Consider the following 26,625-nt stretch of genomic DNA (forward strand, 5'->3'; position numbering starts at 1 on the left):
CTGCCTCTAATGAACCCATGTTGGTTGCCCCTAAGCATAATCTCCCCTGCTGGCCCCTCGTGGACATGCACCAAAATAATTCTCTCAAAAAGCTTACCCAGGATCGAGGTAAGACTAAATGGCCTATAGTTTCCTGGATCCTCCTTCCTCCCTTTTTTGAACATGGGAACCAAATTGGCCCTTTTCCAGTCCTCTGGCACCACGCCAGAGCACCATGAGTGCTCGTAAAGCCATGCCAGGGGTCCCGCAATGACCTCTGCTAATTCCCTCAGCACTCTGGGGTGGAGATAGTCAGGACCTGCTGATTTTAAATATGTCCAGTCCCTCCAGAAGTTTCCTAGGTCCTCACTGACCCTAGGCCTGGGTGCGCCTCCCTTGGGACCTACGGGGGGTCCCAGTGGAGGGGGTGACCCCGTCCCTGCTCAGAAAAATGGAGGCAAATAAATTGTTAAATAAGTTAGCTTTGCTGTCTGGTGTGATGACCAGATTTCCTAGCGTGTCTTGCAGAGGCCCCACGTTACCCGGTACCTTCTTTTTACCCCCTATGTATTTAAAACAGGACTTCTTGTTGTCCTTGATCTGGGTAGCTAGTCCCAGTTCCATCTCCGCCTTGGCCTTCCTGACCGCCCCGCTACAGCCCCAAGCAACCGAGGTATAGTCCTCCCTGGTGATGGCCCCTCCCTCCCATTGGGTGTACGCCTCCTTTTTAGCTAGGAGATGTTCACGTATGCTTTTGGTGAGCCATGGGGGCTTTTGCGCCCTCTTGCCCCCTTTGATCCGCATTGGGATTACCTCCCTTTGGGCTTGGAGGATCGTCTCCTTATGGAACGACCTCTCTTCGTGGACAGCCGACTCCCTTCCCCTCTGGAACCTCAGTGCCTCCCCAACTATTCTCCTTACCTCATTGAAATCTGCCCTCCTGAAGTCGAGGTCTGCTGCCTTGCTGCAGGCCTTTGCCACCTTGCGCTGGATGGTGAATTCCAGCAGGTGATGATCGCTGTCACCTAGGTGGTCAAGCACCCGCAGACCCCTCACCAGGTTGTCACCCATGGCCAGGACCAGATCCAACAGGGCGTCTCCCCTGGTGGGGCTGTGCACCTCCTGGGTTAGATGGAGGTCCTGTATCTTGGCTAGGAACCTACGTGAGTGGTCAGACCTGGCTGACTGCTCTTCCCAGCAGATGACTGGCAAGTTCAGGTCACCCATGATGACTATGTCCTTTGACCTAACTACCTCCGTGAGCTGACAAAAATTCCCCGTCTAGCTCTTCCCCTTGGTTGGGTGGGCTCTAGTAGACCCCCACCGTTAAGTCCCTTTCCCCTCAACTTCCTTGTATTCTAACCCAGAGCACTTCAGTGTGCCCCTCCTCTGACCCAGTGCCACTCGTTAAGGACGTGTATTTCTCCTTGACATAGAGTGCCAGACCCCCACCTCTCCTCCCTGTCCTATCCCTGCTGTACAGCCTATAGCCCTTGATATTAACCGCCCAGTCGTGCGTTGGGTCCCACCATGTTTCGGTGAGCCCCACTATGTCTGGGTTGGTGTTAGCTAGCAGGAGGGTGGATTCCTTCTGCTTGTTCTCCATACTACGAGCATTAGTGCAGAGGCATTTGAGGTCTCCTGAAGATGCATGCACTGGCCCCCTAATCTCAGTACTACCCAGGCCCCTGTTGCTTACCTGGGTATTTGTTCTGCTCGTTTGTCTAGACTGGGCTGTTCTTGCAGGTGACGCTTGGTTTAGTGGTCCAAGGCTTCCTCCGCCCTCGTCTTCCCCTTCCCCTGACAAGCCTAGTTCAAAGCCCGCTGGAGGAGATCAGCCAACCTAGAAGAGAACACACGCGTACCTTTGGGGGAAAGGTGAATGATCGCCTGGTCAGCCTATGATCCACTGGTCAGCGAATGATTGCCTGAACAGCCTATGATCCACTAGGCTGTTCAGGGTCTTCTCGGAGACGCATTGGCAGACTGAAGGCAAGAGAGAAACCAGAAATTTGTGCTCTTGGAAAGGTCTGTGAAAATCTTATTACAGATTCATGGAAGTTTTTGGCTGGAAGGGACCTTGTGAGATCATCGGGTTGAGCCCACCTGCTCTGGACAGGAAAGACTGTTGGGGTCAAATAACCTCAGCAAGGTGCATGTCCAGTCTCCTTTTGAAGATCTGCAGTGGAGGTGCCTTCACCATACCCTCTGGGAGTCTGTTCCAGAAACATACCGCTATTGTTTGGAGTGAAGAAGTTTTTCCTTGTATCCACATACAGCTTTTCCCCTTGTATTAGATCCACATACAGCTTTAGAGAAGTGTCAGATATTGGGTCAATGCTCAGTCAGAGCCACAGTCAGCCAAGGTGTCCATTCAAGCTCTTGCACCACTTCTCCTTGAAAGCTCAGTCTGTCAGTAGCACCCATTCAGAAGGGTACTGTAAGTAGCACTGCACCAAGAGCCAGGCTGGGTGCCTTCTCCTAAGCCTTAAAGGCAATGACCTGGGTCTATATCCTGGCACAGAATTGAATTTGGCATCAACAATTTTCTCATCCCAAGAACTGAGCTGACTCCGATAAGATTGATAAGAGGATACCACTGTTGCCTTGATAATTCAAGTGGAGAGCATGTTGAGATCATCCAGAATGGTACTGAGCACCTCTGTACCAAGATACCTTGGTTTAGTATCAACTACTTCCTTAGCACCATTGTAGTAATTGGTTCCGGCAGTCCATAAACTTGCTATGTCATTGCCAGGCTGTGCTATGTAGATCTGCTTTGCTACTGAAGATCTGCTCCTTGTCCTAAGGCGGATGACAGTTTTCTCCATGGGTAATGCCCTCTTACTTTGTGTGGCACTAGGAGACATCCTTAGAAGAATTCTAAGAGCTACTTGGAAGATCACTGGGAACCTGTTATCTGCCAATATGCCCTCCTCTTTACCCATTTCCACTGGGAGTCTGCGGTCCCTTGTGGAGATCTTTCACATCTGTTGGATGCCTGATCTGTTGTACACTTTCCACCAATACTCCTGATCTCTCTAGTTGTTGAGAAAACTGACAAGGTTCAGTGACACAGGACAGTTTTCATGGTACCTTCAATTTGGGTCAGGCTGTTTTTGTATTCGACTTCATGAAGGTAACTGTTCTGAGACTGATCACAATACTGGTGTGAACTGGCCAACCTGATGTTTCCACAGCAGTGTATATTTGACCCACAATCCCTGCACCTAGCAGTCTAGATTCTGGCTATCTAAGGTGTCCAGAACAGTTCCTCTCTGTAGCTATCCTGGCATCTTACTTCAGAGTAGGAGATCTTCCTTGAAGCAAATTTGCCAGTCTAAACAAAAATAATCTCAGTTTCATCTGTATAATACCCTTGGTCACCTCTCCAGGCAATCATTCCAAATATATTGGTTTATTTTCTGTCAGTAAAGCAATCTGGACTATTCTTTACCTCAGTTAGGGATCCTCTGGCTTTAATCTCTGTGAATTGGTCTATTAGTTATAGTTCTGTATGACAGTGTTTCACTGCACTCTGACAATTTCTCAAAGGCTGAATCCAGGATTTTTCACCTGTCAGAAATCTTTTTCTTTATGGATGATTTCAACATGTTGATTGTTTTAATAAGTTCTTGCTTACCATGTGAAAGCAACTATGAGGTCCCAGTCAAGACGGGTTATAACTACCAGGAAGTCTATATATAAAGATAAGGGAAACCCAGACCCTTGCAGAAGATCCAGTTTACAGGCAACCCCCGCTTAATGCTCTTAATTGGTTCTGGAAAAACTGAGCCTTAAGCAAAACCGTGCTAAGTGAAACCCATTTCCCCATAGGCATTAATGTAAATAGAAATAATTGGTTACTGCCGCTTCTTGCAGTAGCTTCTCACCATCGCCACTGCCTCTCCCCACCCCTCCCCCTACCTGCTGGCTGCTCCTGCCCTATGTGCCAGCCCATGCCCCGCGCTTCTGCTGCTCCACTCCTGGGCCCCCACTGGCCCTGGCCTCGGTCACTGGCGGAGGCCCCGCACTCACTGCTTCTTGCTGCCACCGCTTCTCCCTACCTCCTTGCCCACTAGCTGCTCCGGCACCATGTGCCAGCCCAGGCCCTGTGCTTCTGCTGCCCTGCCCTAGGCCCCTGCTGGCACTGGTGGGGGCCCTGCAGTCATGCCTGCCCACCCACTTGCTGCTTCTTGCCACCACCACTTCTACCTCCTCCACCCCACACCTGCCAGCCACTCCAGCACCATGTGCCAGCCTGGGCCCCCTGCTCCTGCTGCCCCTCTGTGGGCCCCTGCTGGCCCTGGCCCTGCGGCACCAGTGCGGGCCCCATGCTCATGCCTGCCCACCCACTTGCTGCCACTCCCCGCTTCTTGCTGCCGCTGCTGCTTTGCTGAGCGCTATAACGAAACTGGCTCAGCGCTAAGTGAAATCAGGTATGAATTTTAAATGAGCGCTATAGTGAACTAGTACTAAGTGAAACCGTGTTAAGTGGGGGTTGCCTGTATATTTTTTTACATAAAACTAACTTCAGGGTTCATTCTGCCTAAGGTAGACTTGAATGTCTCTGTTAATCTGTTCATATGCTAATCCTTCCTTCAAAACCTCACTTATTGGACAAAGCAAATTTTCACATGCTGGATAGGGTTGGAACACTATCCGTTTTATTTGAACAATAGCAGTTCACTTAAAGCCCTGTGTACACTGTTGTGTTGGTAAAGAGGATGAAAGCCCAACTGATATCCTTATAGAGACTATCCAGCTAAGGCATGAGATGTATGCACATCAGCTATGTTTGAGGGGATTATACCAGGTTTTACTCAGCTTCAGCCCACTCAGACTCTCTTGCTGCTTTGAACAACGTTCCTTTGACTGAGATTATAAAATCAATCCATACCGCTATTGTTTGGAGTATATCTCTAGATTGAATGAAAGCTTCAAATGGTCTTTTTTTAAGGACTCATTCTCTTAATTGTCTCCAGTAGCATTGCTTGTTAGTCAACAAGTGGTGAAAATCCTTCCAGGCAATAACTGTGGTTCCTTGTGGGGACATCATATCTCAGATTTTTTTGAGCTGTTCTTCATCCCTGCCAGCAGGAAGAGTTACCAGAAACCCAACATTGTCTGGTCTTTTGAGAGAAGACTACAGCCTGTCTATAATCAGGACTTTTGTAAGCTTAGATACAGAATTCAGGGACAGTTACGATTCCCCTACTGATTTACCCTTTTTATACACCAAGTCAAAATACAATTACATTTTCCAATGATCCTCTATTCCCTCTTAGCAGGTAAGGCACTTCTACCACCCAAGTCTGAAAGAGGTAAGAGACAGGTCTGTAACTCAACCCTTTATTGGTAATCCCCCAAAGCATAAGCATAACCATTTGTCTCTGTGGCCTGTTTTTTGGAAGAGCTGATTGCCTGCAGCTCCATGGCCACAATTTTTGATTAGCCTATTTTAGTTTAGTTCAGCACTTTCAAAGTGCCCTTTTTGATGGACCAGCTGTTTGTGTTGTACAAGTGAAAAGTTGCTGAAAATTTATAAGGTGATCCAGCTTCCTTTTGCTTTATACTGTTCTAGCTTCTTGAATCTTTCACGGCTGTAACACATAAGGTAAAATGGACAAGAGTAACCCTGAGATGGTCAAGCTTCAGGTGTCACAGGTTGGCTGGTATTCCATCAGTTGATGTGGCTTGTGTCAGAGGTCTGCTATTACTTCTTTCCCATCTATCTTTCCTTGTTTTGACACTTTGTGGGTCTTTGCAGTGTTAGGACTGACAGGTGCTGCCAAGATTTTGGAAAGGGACTGAAATACTAATCAAATGGAGAATGCATCCTTTAGGATCCAGTTATCTCATTGAATCAGTTTCTGTGGTACTGCTTAGGAAGGAAGCATCCACCTGATTTTGAAAGGTCTCCAAGAATGGAAGAAAAAATGTAATTCATGACAGCCTGTGAATGACAGGGAACTAAGAAGCAGTTTGAGAAGCAACTAAAACCAAGATATTTAAAAAATGGAAAGAGCTGGGCACTTATTCTCACTTTCCTATTTGTAATGGGCAGACACATCTTGATTGATATCTGTGTTACTACCCAGCATGTTCATGTACCCAGCACTGCTATATGGTGATCTGTGTTGGTTAAAATAAAACTACTTCCAAGATGCCACTCAGAATTACAATGAAAGACTTAATTTTGTACATTAAAAACTAAACACTGACACTTGCCTAAACCAACACATTGCATTTGGTTACTCAGTAATTTGTGTAAAAGCATACAACCTGGTGTAAATTAAGTCTTTGTAATATGTCTTGGCATTTGATTTCAACATCCTTTTAAAGAATGAATTTCAGGAACTAACTTGTGCTTGAGCAAATAAACTGCTTTTGGGCTCTTGGTAGTAATAAAAACATACATCTGGCTTGCAGTTCTCCTACCACTAAACAAGAGGTAATCATTTAAAATGAGTTACTCCACTGGAAAACAGTAGAATGCTGTTGTTTGTTACTGTGCTTGAAACTTGGGTAGATTGTCAGTTTCTATATGGGATTGACTCCTGCAATTTCTAGTTAGAGGCAAGCACCTTGGAAAAAGTAGTTCAAGTGGAAAAAGTTTTTACAAGGGGGGAAAAACGTCTTTTCTTGTGTTTGCTTATGTATGTTGTCAGTTTTCTTTAGTGCATGTTGGATATATTTAATGGACTAGATTTCAGGGTGGTACTAGAATTTAACTCTGACAAAATTCATTCCACAGGCTCAAGGGAGAATCTATGGAAAGCTTAAAGAAGAAAATTTCTTTGGACCTAAAGAAGAAGTTAAACTTGAGGCTCATATAAAAGTGCCATCCTATGCTGCTGGTAGAGTTATTGGTAAAGGAGGCAAAACAGTAAGTATTGAACTGAGAGAAAAGAAACGGAGCTGAAGGACAGCCGAAGTATAAGCTTTAAGCTAATTCATATTTTAACTCTTTGCATAGTAATTGAAGCTTGCATGTGCCGTGTAAGCCATAATTGGTCCTTCAGTTTTTCCTCTCTCCATTCCGAAATTCAAGCAGAAAAGAATTACCTTTCTCAAAATCAATATTTAGATTTCATTTGGAGCCAATCAGGAGGATAACTACTGACTTAAATCCCAGTCATAGGTTTTGGGACTTCTAATGGCAAATGCAGTTACTCCCCTTCCATTTAAAATTAATAGGTTTTTAATTAGAGGCCTGATCGTGTAGATCATTCTTTGTGTCAACAATTTAGCTGACTTAACCTTCTGAAGGAAGTGTTGGCAAGATCAGACTCTTGTGTATTCAGTGCTGGACAAGCTTTCCAGTGTAAAGAAAAGGAGGAAATTGTGTTTTGTTTTCTTGGGTTTCCCCACTCCCCAGACCCTACAAATCCTACTTGCTTTGCTTTGGCCTGCTGCCCAGGCAGAAAAGAGGGTCTTAGCACCTCACAGACCATCCCTATGCCATTATTAGAATTGGAAGTTAGATGGGATCAGTTTTAAGATAATCTAACCTTCTTTCAAACAAACAAAACAGCCCAGTTTGTGCTGGCTTGGATCTTCATCCTTTGGTCCACAGAGGCCTTGGACCTAAGGGCTAGTTGACTAATACTCCCAGTACCACTCTTCCTGTTAGGTTTCTGGGTACTACTGTAGAATTTTTACAAGATCTCAGAGCAGGGTATAAAAGCAGGTGGTTTTACCACCACTTTTGAGATAAACTGAAGCAGAAATGGCAAGCTCTGGCCATAGTCTTATTCTTTAATGGACCAGGTTAATAACACACTTTGTTGCATATATATAATGGACGCCTCTTGTTGTACTGTTCAGAAGTCAGAGTAGAAGACTTGAAAGTAGAAATGCACCGATACATTGGTCCAATATCAGATTGGCACCGATATTAAGAAAATTTTCTGTATCAAAAATTGGCCCGATGCAGCCGATTAATTTGTCCGATTAAGTGCCCGTGCATGCGCACAGCCACAGTGTAGCACATAGGCAGTAAGGAGCAGAGCTGGCAGCGTGGAGTGCTGTGTGCAGCTGGTAAGTCTGGTGTAGGGGAAGGGGAGGGGAAAGGGATGTGGGGAGGCAGATCAAGACCCCTGCGGTGAGGGAGGGCGTGGAGCTGGGGCAGGGGCTGCCCAGCTGGGGCCAGGGTGGATGCAGGATGGAAGTGAGGCTCATTGGGGGGGCGCAGGAAGGGACAGGGAGGGCAGCTCCTGCCGCTGTGCACAGCTTATCCGGTGCTTGTCTGGTGGCTCCTGCTGCTGCTCCCACCACTGGCCTGGGAGGGCAGAGTGGGCTGGGATCTTCCCAGCTGGGCAGATCCAGGGGCACATGCCCCCCACCCCATGCCCTCCCTGACAAGTGGCTGGAGCAGCAGCGGAGCCACCAGACAAGCACCAGACAAGCCATGCACAGCGGTAGGGGCTGCCTCCCTCCTTTCCCCTGCCCCCCCGATGAGCCGCACCTCCCTTCAGCCCCAGCCCACACCTTCAGCCCGCCCCATGCCACGCAGATCCAGGGGCATGTGCCCCCCCACTCTGGACAAGCCACTTGTGGCTCTGTCCCGTGCCCCTCCCCTCCCTGCCCTGGCTGGTAAGCACCTGCCCCAGTCCCATTCCCTCCCTCACCGCAGGGGCCTTTATCTGCCGCCCCCCCCCCCCCCTTCCTCCCCTCCAAAGAGTTACCAGCTGGATGCAGCTCTTAAAGCTGAAGAGCTGCATATTGGAAATGGGATTGTTATTGGCCAATACGCCTCCTTAAAAATCAGCTATTGGTATCGGCCCCAAAAATCTCTATTGGTGTACCCCTACTTAAAAGGAACAATTTCATTAAAAATTGGAATGACTTTTCTTACCAAAATGCTTCCATATGAAGTAAATGCAGTCTGGTATTTTGTTAGCTTCTAGCACTCTGCCATGAACTATGGCCAGTAGCGACATAGTTCCCTTTTAACTAATATTTAACACCATCAATGTATTTTACTTGGCATCTTCAAAGAACTTTAACAAGCCTTAATTATCAGTGCTATCCCAGGTTTATAAATGGAGAGTCTGAGCCCTATTAAGTCCATGGCCTATCCAGAGATTGTGAATGATCTAATTCTGTTTGCTTCAGCTGGAGTTGATGGTGCTCAGCTTGTCAACATCCTACTGGTTGAACTGGCCTGTAGCACTTGTACAAGCAGTGATGTACAGATGTCCCTGTTTATTCAGTCCTCTGCTTGGTCTTTTGGACTCTCTCTGTTACAAATCACTAAAAGTAGAGAACACCTTTTGGAGGAACTCTCTGCTGGCAACTCTAGTGCTGGGTTTCAAACAGTGTTAAAATTGAATTATGAAGACAAGGAAAATCAGCATTGTTTTTTATTGTGCTGGGCATAAGCTACTTAGTGAATCACATCTGTGTATTTTGGTTATTTTGTTTTCACTCCATGGGTGTAGAAGTTACCACCACCTGATCACCACTTTCTGCAGTCCTTGTTGCTCTAATTTCTCCCTATCTGCTGAGTTTTCTTCTTGCCTCTGCTTTGTTTCCTTCTCAGATTCTGAGGTTGTTAAATAACCCTCATCATGGATTAATTTACACTGAAGAAACAAAGATACAGACTTAAAAAAAAATTCCAGTCCTCCTTTAGATATCCAAGTGGGCATGGACTTAAAAGTGAGCAGTTCTTGATGTCTCACACATGTCCAACAAAATTTAAGATGCTGGAACTGCACTGCCCACATATTTGTGTATGTTTCACTATTGTGATAGGCATAGGTCCAAGAGCTCTGGGCCATGGTTTGAGGACCCCTATACCACCCTGGAGTCTCATTTAATACTTTAAATGAGTAGAGAATGTGATTTCAGGTCTCCAGTGAGCAACATTTTAAAAAGTTTACTTGCTTTCTGTTAATTGAACAACATTATTGGATTGACAGATTCAAAATCTAGGTGGGACAGTGCAAAACGTGAATTTATAATCTATAACAATATGATATTCACGGTGGAAGTGACTGCAATACTACACATACAGTGTATGCTGCATAATATCTTTGGTGTTATCACTTCGGTTATTTTAACAGTCCAAAGAAACATAAATGTTAGTCACTGGAATTGAGGCATTTTAGTAATATGTAATTTAGGCTTCTCATTCTTTGCTTGCTTGCCATGTTCCAAGTAACATGCATTTTTTTTCACAGGCTTGACTTTGCTCTGTTTCAGTGGAAAAAATGCTTGTTTGTTCTTCGAGCAAACAGCTGCATTTAGGTTGACTTCTAAATCTATGGGTGCTGTTTTTATAGATCAGATGGCCAGCAACGTTAAATTTTCATGAATTAAAATGGCTGCATTTTGCTGACTTCAGTATTTATTTACAGGTAAATGAGCTTCAGAATTTGACAAGTGCAGAAGTTGTAGTCCCTCGTGACCAGACCCCAGATGAAAATGATCAGGTTGTTGTGAAAATAACTGGCCATTTCTATGCATGCCAGGTAGGGCTGTTTCAGTGATTTTTATTTAGTTTTTGTACCTTATCTATGTTTTGCACCCAGGAATTTTTCCTATGCATGTACACCCCAAGCAAGTAGTAACTTCTAAGATACAGAAAATCCTGAGTAGCCATGAGCCATACCTATCTCACCCTGTGACTTTTGAAATGATAATCAGTTTATGGTTGACCTGTCAGGTGAGCTATTTACAACATACTGGCTGTATCTACATGAGTAAAGCAATTTAGTCTGCTGCGCAGTAAAGTGTTGCTATCTAAACGTGCAGGTGCTTACTGCACAGGAAAGCCAAGTAGCATTAATTGCACATGTAGGCATGCTCACTGTTTCCATTTTTAATATAAAGACAAGTAGTTGCCTTCAGAAAAAACAAAACAGGATAATGCATGGAACTTCAAATTTTCCATGGAAAAGTAGACCAGGTGTGCTGTGCTTCAGCTATACCAGAGTTGTCAAAGATACAGCCCACATCAAGTCCATGAAGCCCTATCATCTGACCTGCAGTGCTGCTTGTGAGTCCCAGAGTTGACCAACAGACAGCCTGTAACACATGCCAGATAGCCCTATGAACTGCATGCTTTGACCACTCTGGGACTGCACCTCTGTGTCAGATCCAGCACAATTCCTGGAGCAGGTGGCACAGTCCCAGAGCAGATGATACATGCAGCACCTGCTCCAGCCACTTTGGGATGCACCCTAAATCCAGTATGGAGCAGACCTGTGGGCAGCATGGCCCCCAAGTGGCTGGAGGAGGCACTGCATGCAGTAAGGTCCTGGACTAGTCACTCTGGCACATGTGTGCAGCACATGGTACCCACTCTGAGACATGCATTGGATCCAGCATATGGGGCTGGTCTATGGTCCTGATCCAGCCTTGTGCCACTCATCTGCCCCACCGGACCAGATAAATTTGATACATGTGAGTGGTGCAATTAATGCTTAAGAGTACAGTAAGGTTAAAACTGTAGAACAAATTTTTTGCCAACCTCTTCTCAATATACTTATTCTCGCAGCTTTAGTCTGTTGGGATTAGAACTAAAATCTGTGTATAAAGTACTTACTTATATTAATAATCTATGAAATTAATCATACAGGGATTAAGAGACATCACCCTTCACTTACCTTCATGTTCACAGAGGAGTTAACCTGAATTATTTGGTTTGTTGTGGTGTCCAGTTCAGAGGCTAAGTGGTGTTTCAGAAAAAGAAATCTTACTTGTGTAAGATGAACCTTTAGAATTCTCTCATGTTCAATACATAAGCCTGCTGCATAGTGACATAAGTAATATTATATAATACTATAAAATAGGAATAAAATTGAATGAGTTAATGTGGAACTCAGTGTTGTGGAACATCTTTGTGTTTTGTCAGAGGCCTAACTTGGGAATAACATTTGGATAAATGTTGTAGACTTTCTTAGATGTTGGTTGGTTGTTAATTTTATTTGCATTGTGGTAACATCATAGGGTAGCGGTTCCCAAACTCTAACAGATTGTGCACCACCAAATTAAAATGATAAACCTTAAGTACCACCAGCAAATTTTTATCATATAAAGTAATTATGATAAATCTGTTAATGAGTACCACTGACAGGTTGTCTGCGTACCACTGGTGATACCTGTACTACAGATTGGGAACCGCTGCCATAGGGGTTGTAATAAAAGGCCCTGGTCTGTACACATCAATAATTAAAAACACCCAACCCTATCCTTAAAAAAAAATCTATGCACATGATGAGGGCACATGATGATCAGTTAAGTAAAAACTACTTCTTGCATAGCGCTGCTTGTACATAAATCTCAAAGCTCTTTATAAATTTCCCTTTTTATAGATGGGAAACTGACCCTGGTGCTAAATAAAATGGGGTGGGGGAAAACTAATGATGAACTCTAAAAACCAGTGTAACAAGTTAGCAGTCAAAGCATATTGCTTTCTATCCTGCAGCTTGCCCAGAGGAAAATTCAGGAAATACTGGCTCAGGTAAGGAGGCAACAGCAACAGCAAAAAACAGCGCAAAGTGGACAGCCTCAGCCAAGACGAAAATAAAGGTTTAGAAAATGGCCCATCAGAGACAGATGCCAGACCAAAGACAGACTGTGTTACAGATGGACAGGTGATGAACACCTGTTGGAGTTATATGCAGAAGTTCCACCAAGCCAGTCACCTGTTTGAGGACCAGGCAACCATTGAACGCTGTCTCTGAGAATGTATTCTTTAGGCTCTCTCAAACTTTTGAAACCCAGCTTTAAAATAAGGACCCCTTCACTTCCCTTTTGTTCTATTCTCACAATTTAACATAAACTCGTTGGTCTTTTTTTATTGTTCTTATTATTCCCCAACAATTTTAGAACTTGGTTTAATGAAGCTTTCTCTTCTGAGTTCACTGGTTAAAAAAAAGGCATTGCTCTTATAGGTCCAGTCATAAAAGAAAACACAATTGGAGGGTGGGATTGTGGGTGGGTTAGGGTTAGAGCAAGGGCATTGACAAGAGTTTAAGTGTTAGTCCCAATATTAAACAAGTAGCATTTTTTAAAAATTTGGTTGCGTTTTTACATAACACTGCCATGAATAACCTAAGGGGAAGTGTTGCATGGTGTTGGCCAGGGCATAAAAAGATAAATATGCATTTTACTAAACTACCTCAGGCATTTAGTACCTCAATGAGAAATTGTTCCTTTTTGCTTTTTTTTTTCTTTTGGTATTTTGTATACTTTATAAAGCTAATAGTTCTTGAGCATTTTATTTTTTTAAAAAAATTAAAATTTGATCAGCCACCAGCCTGGAGTACTTACGGAATTACTGGGGGGGAAAAATATAGTAGGATGCTTCTAGCTGCTGGCTGATGGGAGTAAGATGGAAAAAATACAGCCTCAGATTTTCTGAGGGTTTCAACACCATCATTTGTTTAAAAAAAAATTCAGCGAATGTTCAAAAGATAGCGAATGATGCCAACATTCTGATAGCAGCAATGCCGTTTATTTTTGTTTTAAGATGGGATGAAAAAGTTTGTGACGGTACTTTATTGGGAACAGAACAAGGAAGTGATGGCAAGAGGCTGGGGTTGGGGGAAAAAATTAAAAGGCTGCAGGAGGCTGAATTTTGGTTTTTTTGTGCTACTTGATTGAATGCATGAACCCTTTGTGCCTTTGACCATCACTACCTAATAATGCTACATTTAAACATTTGCAGCCCTTTTGGACTTTGCCATTCTGTTCAAAGAGCAAGCTTCATCTTCAGTTTGATAGAACACTTGGTCTGCCGGGGCATGTTTAAGGCCATGTGGTCCTTGTTGCTCACTGCAGATCGCATCATACTGCTTTCAGTTACCACGATGGGGGAAGGTCAAACACTGTTTGATCACATGTAAAGATAATGAAAGGCTAAGTTTACATATCCAGCCGCTGTTATGGGCCACACTAAGCCACTTTGAAGGTTTTAAAACTATAAGGAAAAAAAAAAACCCTCTTTTGCCTGGCTTATAATAGATGCAGCAGGATTTATGCACGTTCTGCAACCAACCATTAGAGGAAAAAAATGTCAAAAGGCAGGGATAATAGGAAAGCTACCAAATTTTTTTTAATTTCAGAATGTAATTTGAATAATGATTGTGGTAATATTCAAGTTTCTACAATAAACTTCAGTCTACCTCAGTTTTAAAAATGTGGCAACACATGGTGCATAAAGACTGCTGTGTGTGTGTGTGCGCGTGCGCGCCTGTATGTGTGTGGTCTACAGAGCCATGCTATTACCTCTGAACCTTTTTTTGTGATGTTTTTGTGCATGAGATGATCAGAATCACCATGCTGCACTGATTTGAGGGGCACAACTAGCAAAAAACATTTGTTTCATCATTTTGTTGATCTACCTCTTAGATTCATATTGAAATAGAGGCATTTCTACATAGAATAGATACTTTTCCCAAAGATCATTGTTGTACAGATTAGATAATTTTTGAAAATGGTCTGAAGTGTTTTTCCTGCATCTCTTCTTTACTAATTGGTTTAAAAACCACCAACTTATGTTGTAGTTTTAGCAGAGAAAAATGAGTTTCTTTTCCTTTTTGACGGTGACCTTCATCTAGCCTTAGATTTTCTTGCAATTAATTTAAAATTACCGAAGTATGAAAAGTCATAGCATTTTAATTTTCATTGAGGCTTAAGTCTAAGTCCGACGTTCCTTTCTTAACATTTGAGAAGGATTTGACTTATTTTCCATAAAAGTTATTTTACGAATAGGCGCTGCATTTACATCTGCTGACTTAAATACTGTCATCTTTCTTAAATTTCTAGACTTAGTGTGGTAAATCATGTTTTTATTTTCAATTGAGATTTGGTAATTTGGAGTATTTGGGAATAGCTAGAAAGTAAATACTGTAAATGATTTCAACATCTGCAAAGTATGGATCATTTTTCATCTGTAATGTGCCCCCCAACGCAGCTCCACTTGCCAGATGCCTCTGAATGGAATAAAGAGTTTAACTCCTATCATCAGATGTAGTTGTGGTTTTTTGTGTTTTAAAAATATGATGCAAATATCTGCGAAATTATTTAAATTTGTTCTAATCAAGCGTGTGTGTGTGTGTGTGTGTGTGTGTGGTTTAGATTTTGTTTTTAATTATTTTGTTTTCCATTTGTCTTTTTCTATAATAGCCATTGGATAAGGAGCAGCAGCAATCCACAAATATTCTAAAACCCTGATGGCTAGAATTTTTGCCATGCTCAAGAGTGGCATTGGTCTCAAGTTTTGCGATTTGTTATCCCCTCCCCATATCAGTGCTACACCACCTGTTTCGTGGTTTCATTGCTACTTACTAGCTGTGTCTACATGAGACGCTGATTTATGCAGTAGCATCATGTGGCAGGAAGCGTGATGCGACGCTACTCCACAGTCAGTCACGAAAACTACGTTCCACGGTGCGGCTATCCAGTAACTCCGGTCACCGCGCAGTCATTTCATACTTGTTTACTTGAAATGACTGTGCAGTAACAGAAATGACTGCAGTAACAACTGCTCAGTTAGCATCTAGTGTAGGCGCAGCTGTTATGTAGGGTCCTTATTCTGAGTGGCCTAGGTCTCTTTGGAAAGGCTCTACCCACATGCTACAACCAAGAGTAAATGCCAAGGAAAGAGATTGGGGTTGTCTGCAGGGAGGTTGGGGGTAAGGGATATTAGTGTTGCTTTCTTTGGGGGGGTAGGGGGGGCTGCTATCTGCACTTGTCCTTTGCTTCAGCTTCCTTCAGATAGGTCATGTAAATCCCACCGTCCCTGGAATTTTAGAATCTGCAATGCTGGTGTGCAGAAGTGACATTCCTGTCCCTAGCTTCAAGTTTCCTAAGGGGTATCTACCCTTTAATTTCTAGTAATGCTACTGGGTAACTGAAAAGGGACCTGGTGAATGGGGCTTTTTGTTTGGGAGAGGTAGAATAAAAACATATTTGACATTTCTTTGGAAGAGGAACTGACTAAGAGAATCCAGAGCAATTGTTTTACTTCATAGCTGTTTTGTATTCCACTTTTGTCTTTATGATTTAAATATCAGGTACTCCTGCAAGAAGAGGGAAGTGAGAAACCAATGCCAGGAGGGGGCTGCGCTGTCATGTCACAAAGATTTAGTCTTGGCACGGAAAAAAGCTGTAGCTAGCTTTGAGGTCAGGGGGATGCTGCTTAAAGCTTAATTTAAGAATTGGCATTGTTCCCACTTACTCTTTGACAGAGAGATTTTAAAAATAGCCACCTTGTGTTACAACTGGAGCATTTATGGTAGCTAGGATATGTCAAAGTTAAAGGGTGTGCACAACTTCAGCTATTCCCCATGGCTAGGTACAGATGTTACACCAGTGGTTGGCAATATTTTTGGGCAGAGTGCCAAAAAACCCTGCAAACTTGACTTGGAAGATGTTGGTGTGCCAAAGTAGATGGTGGAGGAGCTGCAAGGGGCCTGTTCCTTGTAGCAACACAGTCCCAACCCCTTTCTCACCATCCACCCCAAGATGTGTGATAAGCAAAATGCCTTTGTGTGCCATGCTCTGGCACCCATGCCTACCCCTGCGTTACACACATCACATATTAAGCAGGCAGAAAGTACTTTAAAGCAATAACTAAACAGACATTAACAGCTCTTACGAGTGTTTTAAAAATGGCAGATTGCACTCTAAGTTAACCTTGACAGATGTGTACAAACCTAAAGCACTTTCTGTTAAAGCTTTTTATTGAGTATCTGTGCCAGATCTCATTGAGGGTTAATTTAGGAGTGTGATTGCTGCCATCCCAGGCAGTGCTGTGCAGGGCTGTGATCTAGCCTTGGGCAGGAAGTTCTGCCTGGAGCCTGGGCTGGCCCCATGCCCTCAGCTGTCACTGACCCTGGCCCTGCAGTGCACAGCTGCTTGGTGGCAGGGAGGGCTATGGAGAAGGGGTTTGGGGTCTCTCCACTTCCAGTTGCTGCTGACAGTTGCCAGCTGGCCGGGGACAAAGGCAGTTTTGAAGGCCTAATCCTGAGGGTGAGGCAAATTGTTCCCCCTCTGCTGGTTCATATACCATAAGAGAGTAGCTTACCACTACCCTCAGCTAAGTGAGTTACTCTACCTCCAAGGGAGGAGGATCTACTCAAGTTACTTTGTATCAGTCTTCACAAAAAAATTCAGCTGCAGCCAGACACCTAATAAGGATTATGTGGATAAGGAAAGGGGCAATCTGAGGGAGGAGATAACACAAGAGATTTTGTTGAGTTTGAATGAATTCAAGACAGCAGGGCTTGAGCTCCTTTGAAAGAGAAACTACTTGGGTGAATGAAGGGAATGCTGTGGATATACTGAATCTGGTCTTCAGCAAGGCTTTTGGCAAGGTCCTGCATGATCTTCTCATAAATTAGAGATGTATGGGCTAGATAAAATTACTACAAGATGGACAGATAACTGGCTCAATAGCCTCAAGCAAAAGGTAATAATGGGTCCATGTCAGAACAATGGGAGGTTAAGTGGAGTCCCACAGGGGTCTGTTCTGGGTCTGGTGCTGTTCAGTATCTTTATTAACAATTTGGATGCTGGTATAGCTTCTTGAGCAAGTTTGCAGATAACAAAATTGGGAAGGACATATTGGAGAATACGAGCACAATTCAGAAGGATCTCAACAGATTGGAAAGTTGGGTTAGACTCTCTAGAGTATGGGTCGGAAATATTTTTGGACAGTGCTGAAAACACCCACAAACTCAACTTGTAAAATGTTGGAGTGCCAGGGCAGATGGTGGGGGAGCTGCAAGGAGCCTGATCCTTGTTGTGGCAGTGCAGCCCCAGCCCCTTCCCTGCCTTCTGCCCCCAGATACACGTGCCAAGCAAATTGGCTTTGTGTGCCACACTCTGGCACCTATGTGGGGGGTTGCCTACCCCTGCTCTACAGCTAATGGGATGAAGTTCAGTGTGGTCAAATGCAAGGTGCTACATGTTAGAAGCAATAATCATAAACAGATATAAAATGCATGACACTTGGCTGGATGGCAGCACTGTGGAAAAGAACTGGGTAGTCTTGGTAGAACACAAACTGAATACTAGTCTGCAGTGTGATACAGCTGCACTGTATTGGGATTGAGAAGGAATTTTACCCCATCATCAGATTGGTACAAACTAGGGGGGTTTAACTTCCTCAGTAGTGGGTGGCATAGCCCTCTACCTGGGATCTCTTGAGCATACATTAACAAATAGAAGCAGGACACTGGCTGGCATGGCTCCCCTACTTTTAATCAGTGACAGCTCAGGGTGTTAGGTCTGTGTTAGCAGTAGGCTTATACAGAATTTAGATCATGGATTCTTTAGGATGTTTTGAATACATATGGATCCTGCCTCAGGCAGGGGGTTGGATTAAGTGACCTCTAGAGGTCCTTTCCATCTCTGCTTCCCTATAATCTCTAGATGAGATTTTTTTTTTGCCTGCTTAACAACAAACATCTATCTTTTCCCATTAACTTGAAGAATGTTAGTATTTATATAGATTCAGGCAGGCTAATACTTAACCATTTCCATTCTCTATTATCTTAATGCTCCACTTATTAAAATGTCATGTGTAGAGAGGATATAAGCTACGTAACTGAGTAGCATTAATGAAATAACTATAAGGATAAGTTTAATATACCACAGATGCATAATGCTGAAGAAAGAAGTTTTTTGCTTCCTTCATCAACATCTGGTTTATTGTTAATATTAACACAATATTTGGCTACTGATAACTTGCATTTCATTGTAACATTTTAAATTTGTGTTAATTGGATTGGTTTATCAGACAAGAATTTTTTTTTGTTACATGAAACTTGCCAATGCCAGCTTTATTAGCATGTCTATACAAGAGTATCATAACTGCTTACCTACAACTTTGTTATGCCTTGTGTTAGTCATGAACAGAAAACTACTGGTTATTTAAATAATAATCAAAATACAGTGAGCTCTTTGTATAGAGGTAAATAGGGTTCATCTTCCTTTACAAAAGAATGAAGGTGATGGACTCTCTACTGTTACCAACCTGAAATCACTAAGTAAAACACTACCTCTTCAGTCATGGAATTCAGTTTCCTACCCATCCAAAGCAATGAGATAATACAGTCCTGTTCATAAAATTGCCTATGTCCATTGTGGAAGTTAGGTACCAAGCGCTCCATTAAATATGGTATTCACTTACTGTCCTAACCAGGTGTGGTATTGCCTTCAAGTCATTCTATCTTTGCTTCAAAGCACAGCAGTTCCTCCTCCTTCCAAGAGTTAGCCAACTCAGTTTGCAACCAAAAACTAATTCAGTTTTATTTAAATCCTGAAGTGGTGAATGCTGTTAGCTGTATTATACATATGACATTCTTTTCCTGAAAGAAAGATTTTGATCACTGTTGTTGAGATTCGAGTCCAAATATGAAGTCATCTGGTAATGACTCTGGAACAATCTGTGCTAACTGGTCATCATAAGAGCGGAGGGTCCATAACTTTTCCAATTCATAAATCTCTCTTGTCTCTGGAAGCATGAGATGGATCACCATGCTACCTATAGAAGACAAAGGGTCACAATAAACTAGCAGCAAATGGATAGCTCATCTCTAGTAGGAAACACTAGTACCTTGATATTCCTTAATTATTTCAGAAGAATGCGTTAGCATGCAGTACCAAATGCTATGAGAACATTTCACTACATTGCCATTTTATACATTTAGTTTTACTTCAACAGTTTCAAGTTCCTCTACTTGCAATGCTAGTGTCAATCCAATTATAATGGCACTTTGAAAACCAGGGTGAGTTTTTTTTTTTTTCTTTCAGTGTCATGACTCATGACATTGATATGAAGCAAGAACTATACTGGGAAGTGAAAAGCAGATAATCTAGTATCCAGAGACAGAATGGTGAGGTGTATATGTAAAAAGTAGTATTTTATAAGTACAGACTAGTTATCATTGATGGACAGAAAATTAGGCATCCTCCTATGAAATGGTATAAGCACAACAGAATGCCAGAAGTATATTTAAAATGTATAGGTGTTTTTTGTAGTATATAAAAATGGAGCAGTAGCCTTAACAGCAAAACTTAAGTAGACTTTTATAAGTTAGTTGCCTGTACCTGTTAACTTTTATTTACTTTACTCCTTTCAGCTTCTCAGCTTGCTTTCAGAACATGGCTTGCATATAAAGTAATAAAAGGAATATCATTTGTACTATCGGATTAAATAATTAAGAGTCTGCAGGGAAGTTATACATTCTGCTACTTCAGGAGTTCTCATCCTTTTTGACTCAAGCTATCCCTCTTTAGGGTCAAGGCAGCCTTCAGAAAATTCCAGCTCTTTGTTTTCACTGATTTGACTGTAGAAAACAGCAATTTTTCTGTTGCAAAGAACTCACGAGGGTTACAGCAGGTCAAATGTTTTTAATACTATGAATTCTTATTTGAAATCTTTGGGCTTATTATATTTTCCCACCTAAGCACTAACACTGCATGGTATTCTGAGAACCTGAAAGGACCTCAAGACACCCTACAGTGCAATGACACCCTGGTTGAGAATCATTGTGCTACTTCATCAGGGTGGAAAAAAAATGACTTTAAAATAAAAAATGGGTTCTTTTTATTTAAAAAATAAAAAATGATTAAATAAACTGATTTAAAGATGCTCTTTAAAAAAAATAAACCTATATCAAGATAAGTTTTAAGAGATGTTAAAGCTCAAAGATATCATCATGGAATAGGGATAACTTCTAATGATATAGTATTTCAGACAATATATTCATGTAACTTTTTTAGAAAAGTTTTATAAATAGGTCACAACAGGCCCTGGACTATTAGGGGCCCACTCTTACTGGGGTTCTCAGAGGCTCATCTATAGATTAGTAAAGATTAAAGAAAACCACTCTACCCAATAGGACTCAGTGCTCAGTCTAGAAAATCCCATTAAGCATCTCTGTGATGCTTAGTTTCAGTTCTCAAACTGTGGATTTGTCTCTCCAGATATAATATCCTTATTAACAGCAGCATATGGAAATGAGAGAGAAACAAGGATCTTGGCTTTCTCCAATAAAAACAAATCAACCCAATTTCTTAATTAAAAAAACTATCCAAAAATCCACATTTTTCCATGATCAAAATTAAACACCACTAATATATAGATTTTTTTTAATCACAGAAAACCAGGATCCCTGGAGATAACACCTGATTTACCTACCCATCAGCCATATCATCTCTGCAAGCTGCATGTACACAGAGTCAAACCTTTACCTCTCTCTAAAAGTGCAAAGTTTCAAGAAGTTAAATGAATAGAGGATTGTTGGGGGTGGAGTAGATCTGGGCAAGTAGGAGGAGAATGGAGATAAATGCAAGAAGGAAGGGGCAGTAGAAACAAACAAGAAACATTTTGAGTACAATTTTGTTGAAATTGCAAAATACTTTTGTAACAACCGCTTTGCAGCAGTTGTTCTGAAGAAAGCAGAAGGAACCAAACTAATTTTCCCACAAGATGTGTGATGGAACTCAGTTGTGGACTATTTTGAGCAATATAGTGATAACTGGCCTAATATAATGACAATTTATGAACAAAATCTCGACAAAAAAGATGGAAGCTGTCATAGCCAGAGTTCTCAACATTGGGCTAAAGAGAAACATAGAACATATGCCGATTATCCTTACCAGTGATTTAATCGAACCCACCCTGTGCTTTATAGAAAATAATCACTTAAATTTCAAGTGCAAAGCCAACATGAACATAGTACTGAAAAACTGCAGCAGAGTGTGTGCGCGTCTGATACAAGTTTTCAAGGTTGTTGTCACCCTGTGTAGGGTTTGCAAGCCAGTCAATTGACTGGTCAAATATTATCAATTGACTCTATTTTTTGACTGGTCAAAGATTATAGCAATCTTATATGATTTTGAATATGATTTTGTGGGTTTTTTATTTACATTTCCTAGTGGAAAAATTAAATGATACTTTTTCTGTGTATTATTACTATGACCTATTGGCAATAAAAAAAATTTTGGTTCAATTTCTCACTGTATTAATTTTAATGGATTTTGTTGTTTGTTTTACAGCAATAAGTTAAAATGGTCTCCTACTTGCCACTTCTGGCATCATTACTCCACAACACAAATTTTGCCACATTTGACTAAGTTGTCATTTCATTGTGCAGCCCTTCCTAAAATGCTTTTAATGACAGAAGTGGTTCTTTTTTCTAAATATTTAAATTTTGTCTCATTAGAAGTGCCCATTGAAGGAGAAGTGCACCTTGAGGCCCAAGTCTTTAAAAATATATTTGTCAACTGTTTTAAACAGGAACAGGGAAGTTAACTGTAATCCTTTTAAGATCTTAATCTATCAGACAGAATCTTGTAATTAACAGAACAAATGGAGAAATGTGAATTCAACAGTTCAATAATAATTGAATAAAGCATATTCAATTCCCTTTTGTACTTTGAAAATAACCAGAAGAAAGTCACTTTTCTAGGTGCCCCATGAAGACAATCTCTTCTGCTCTTTGATCCCTACTCTGGCAAGAGCTATTTTTAGTCAAGAATTGTTATTCCATTCGTCTCAAAGGCACAGATCTTCTTTTATATAGAAATTTAATGGAATTCACAAAACAAAACTCGACTTAGAAAAATCGAGCCTTTCTAGATCTCCGAACCTTTTTGTAGCTAAAGTTTACAGTGAGATGTTTCTTTCAACCTCTCGCAGAACAAGCATTTGTGAAATTAATAAATATTTACCAAAATCAATGCACATCCAGTCCTCTGTGTCTTTCCCTTCAATCTGGACATAAGGATCATCATCTTGTTTCAGATGCTTGTACTGAAAAGAAAAAGCAGCAAATTGACATGAAAATAGATTTTCTGAAATGTTTATTTTCAAGTGATGCAAGCTAATCTTGTCTACAGAATTTACCCTGAATGTGGAATGAAAAAGACCAATCCTGGAACAACAGGTCCATTTGTAGACCTTTAAAAAAAATAAAGTTTGAAAGGGTTTGAAATAGAGATACTAGCCACCCAGTTACCAAATAAAACAGGAGCAGCACTATTTTCCTGCGTTAATGAGAACATGAACTGCAGCTCCATTTTGGGGATAGAAAGGGAATAGGGGCCTTCAGGAGAAAGTTTTTAATGGCTAAACACAGATTTTTTTGTGCCTGAAGTAGAAAAAGCTATAGCATACACCATGAGATAAGGCATGATAGGTATGAATTCTATTAGACACAGCTATAATTGGGCTTTTTAAAAATTCATGCTGAAATTTTCTGTCTGAATCAAACTTACAGGAGAGTAAAACTGTAACATTTACACAATGCATGCTTGCTGAGTAAAAGGCAACAATAGGTATAATGGCGCAGTTCACACGGTGCACTAAAAGGGATTGGGAAAAGAAACAGACTGACTACTTAGTGCAGCCTATCCAGCAGCACCCTACCAGTTGATAGTGTTTATATAGCATATACAACACTCAAGTCCTAGACATTAACTGGTGCACAGCCACCTTGTCTGCAATAAGTGCTCTGGCCCCTATTGCCTCAAACAGCAGTCTCAAGCTTATTAAGCTTCCTGATTTTTACAAGGAGATCACTAATGTCAGGCACTTCCCCAGGATTCCTGAGATCAGGATCCTCACTCTATTTCAGGCCAGCTAAGAGAGTGGTACCTGAAATCTTTAAGGCTTTAGCAGGGACTTCCTCCTCTTTTGCAGATTTCTTCCAGCTCCTCTACACCTCAAGGTTAAAACCTACAGGACTATAAAAGGAGGGGAAAGAAGTCTAGCAAGGAGTCAATCAGTAAAAGGCTAGAGAATGCAAGAGAGATTCAGAGAGAAGTAACAGGCAAGGAATGAAGGGTCCTCTAGTTTTAAAAAGAACCTAAATTAATTTCAGTCTGAGGGGAGCAGTTTCTGAGAAACCCACCAAATGTACAGACAACATGTACATGAATATGGGAAACAGAGAGGGAAATCTTGGCCCAAGTTTACATTCAGAAAAATAAACCAGAGGACTGGAGGGACACTGCAGCAAATGCAAAGAAATGAGCCCCAAGCTTGCAGAACGCAAACAGAACAGCTCAGCAAACCCCAGCAGAGCAGCTGTGCTTTCTTGGTAATGCACTTTTAACAAACAGGTGTCCTCCTAGAGCAGTTCTTGCCTCTGCAAGTCTTCTGGTCAGACCTATATCACTACAGGTACATATCAACATGATCTTTAGTTTTTACATTGGAAAACAAGGGCAGAGCAAAAGCTCACAGGAGTCAGACATGATGAGCAGAGGGAAAATCTTTTCTACACTCCAGTAGTCATGGGCTGCAAGAAACCAATAAGCCCAATTCCAACTAAAAGAGATCTGCTGCTGCTCACCCTTTTTCTCTAGCCACGCAGCGCTAACTCACAAGCAAAGGTGCTAACACGTGCTTTTCCAGCAGCTAGCTAGATCTTTTCCATTAAATTTAACTATGATTTCTATCAGCTGCATAAGTATTCCTCACTAAATTTAAAATCACCACATGAGGCAGGGGGTAGGATGTGGCTGTTTTAAGAGAATACACAAGAGTATCTTTAACAAAGTGATCTGCAGAGCCACTAGTCTTAGATTAAAATGTTTTTAGATCTTCTCATTAAAAAAAGGCAGAGAAGTTGCACATTGTAATTATGTAAAGCAATCAAAAGAGTTAACCCACTACATTTAATGTTATAACAACACTGATGTGCCCTATTCATGTCCTAGAGGCCCACTGTGTAAGGTGATTTATGTAAAAAAAGAACCCAAGCTATAGTTTTGAGCCATGTCAGCACCCTGCACAGGTGTTACTGGAGCTAGGAACTAGGTCTATATTCATAGGTCTCTATCGCAAGGTATTATCAGGGTGTATTCACCTGCATCCCACAACAAGCAAATATGGCCTCTTAAATTTCCCACCCCCATCACAGCCTAACAGAAGTCAAGTAGCCAGTGGCTTTCAAACTGGTAAACAGTCCAAAGCATGTCTCTGTCCCAGGTGGTGAGGGACACCTCCATTTAGAACACTGGGAAAGCAAGACTTTTACTCAACAACTTCTACATGTGCAAGTATAATACACACAGCTACATGCCTGGCCTGAACACTTCCCTCCCCAGCCACAGAGGAGTGTCATAGTCTCCGGGGATTTCCATAATGCTGGCATTCCTTCTTTCCACACTAATTTCTGCTCTTTCCCCAGATGATCTTTGGATCCTATTTCCTTGCAGGAAAAATAATGGGACAGCCAAATCCAGTATTTAAGATCAGACCTTTTATTAGGTACTATGTTTTTTCATAGCAATAAGCTGTTTTTTCTTAGCATGCACAACTAAGTTTTACTTTCACCATTATAAAATACCATGTATAACCCCACAGTTGCTTGCACTATCCTCTCTGTTTTGAAAGTCCTAATTTTTTATTCCCCCAAACTCTGCATTACAACTGTCAGGGTATGGAGAGATCTTTCTATCAGAATTTACTCTGTGAGAAAGCATGTGTCTAGCTACTCTTTTGTGCTACAGGCCATATGAACAATATTAAACCTCTCCTTGCTTGGCATTCTGTTACCTTTATAAAAATGAGACAATTTAACTTCACAGAATATGTTTCTGCTTAAGAGAGACATAGAAGTAAGCATCCTACCATTTTCAGCAAGTATTGTGCCATTGCCTGGACATGTCTTGTAGAAGTTCCACTCACAATTATAAAGTAGTCACTGTATTTAAATTCTGGAGGCACCTGAATGACACAAATGTCTTTGGCATTTTCCTGCCTCAGTAAAGTTACAACAAAATCAATGTTGAAGTTGGAAAGCGTTTGACCTAGAACAGAAAAGGACAGTGACTTAATAGGAAGCACTTTCATGATTATTGTAAAATTATTCAGTTTTGTAGTTCTGAGAAGCCTATAATGAAGAGATGTCTGTTACAATGCTAATAAGGATTTTGCAAGATAAAAAATTAAAATATATAAAAATAGGCTTCCTGTGATATGATAGTGTGACAACAAAGACCTGTCACAAGGGATAAAGATCCATTTGTTCTCTGTCCCTACCATGATCTTGCCCAGTTTTGCGAACATTAAGGTAGGCTTCAAGGTTTTTCTATGCAGCCAGGTTAAATAAGCCCACTTACAAACCGATCTGGACTCATTCATGCAAGGGGAATAACCACATGCAAAACCGACCAGCTCCGAACTTGCATCAGACACCTGTAGGACACAGGAGCCCTGACAGCCAACCTTTCCGGCAGGCGTCCCATAAACTAACCCTGCGGTTTGTCCGAGCGCCGCTCCGAGCCCTTTTCCGTGCCCGATCTACTGCGCGGCTTTCTGCTCCCGGGCCCCTGCTCCCTGCTCGATCTACTGCCACTGCCCTGCTTCCTACTCCCAGCCCTGTACTCCCTGTCTGGTCTACTGCTCTGTTTCCCGCTCCCTGCCCCAATGCACTCCTGTGCTTCCCGCTCCCGGCTGCGCGTTCGATCCGTTGCTCTGGTTTTTGCTCCCAGGCCTGCGCCCGCCCCGGATCGACTGCTCCACTTTCTGCTCCCAACCCCTGTGCAGCGCCGACCACTACCCACCCTCCCCCAGCTCTACCTGGCGCCCCGCACGCCACTTTCTCCTCGCCGCCGCCCAGAGCCCGGCCAGCGGCCACCCCCGGCTGCAGTCCGCAGCCCGCG

At 42.2% G+C, this 26,625-nt stretch overlaps 2 protein-coding genes across 2 annotated transcripts; one reads left to right on the forward strand and one right to left on the reverse strand.

Annotated features, from left to right (window-relative positions):
• The first annotated feature begins 5,654 nt into the window (after positions 1-5,654).
• On the forward strand, positions 5,655-14,800 carry LOC102368179 (insulin-like growth factor 2 mRNA-binding protein 3). The gene is made up of 4 exons (XM_025194765.1): positions 5,655-5,687; positions 6,737-6,868; positions 10,347-10,460; positions 12,419-14,800. Exons 1-4 carry the CDS (start codon positions 5,670-5,672, stop codon positions 12,518-12,520), a joined length of 366 nt encoding a protein of 121 aa, XP_025050550.1. The 5' UTR covers positions 5,655-5,669; the 3' UTR covers positions 12,521-14,800.
• Positions 14,801-17,843: 3,043 nt separating this feature from the next.
• On the reverse strand, positions 17,844-26,621 carry MALSU1 (mitochondrial assembly of ribosomal large subunit 1; the record flags this gene model as incomplete). The annotated part of the gene is made up of 4 exons (XM_006038265.3): positions 17,844-19,489; positions 22,684-22,765; positions 25,592-25,770; positions 26,543-26,621. Coding segments are annotated over 4 exons (498 nt in total), but the record flags the coding sequence as incomplete, so codon positions are not given.
• Positions 26,622-26,625: the final 4 nt, after the last annotated feature.

This window comes from Alligator sinensis, unplaced genomic scaffold (assembly GCF_000455745.1).
Source record: "Alligator sinensis unplaced genomic scaffold, ASM45574v1 scaffold912_1, whole genome shotgun sequence".
NCBI classification, from domain to species: domain Eukaryota; kingdom Metazoa; phylum Chordata; order Crocodylia; family Alligatoridae; genus Alligator; species Alligator sinensis.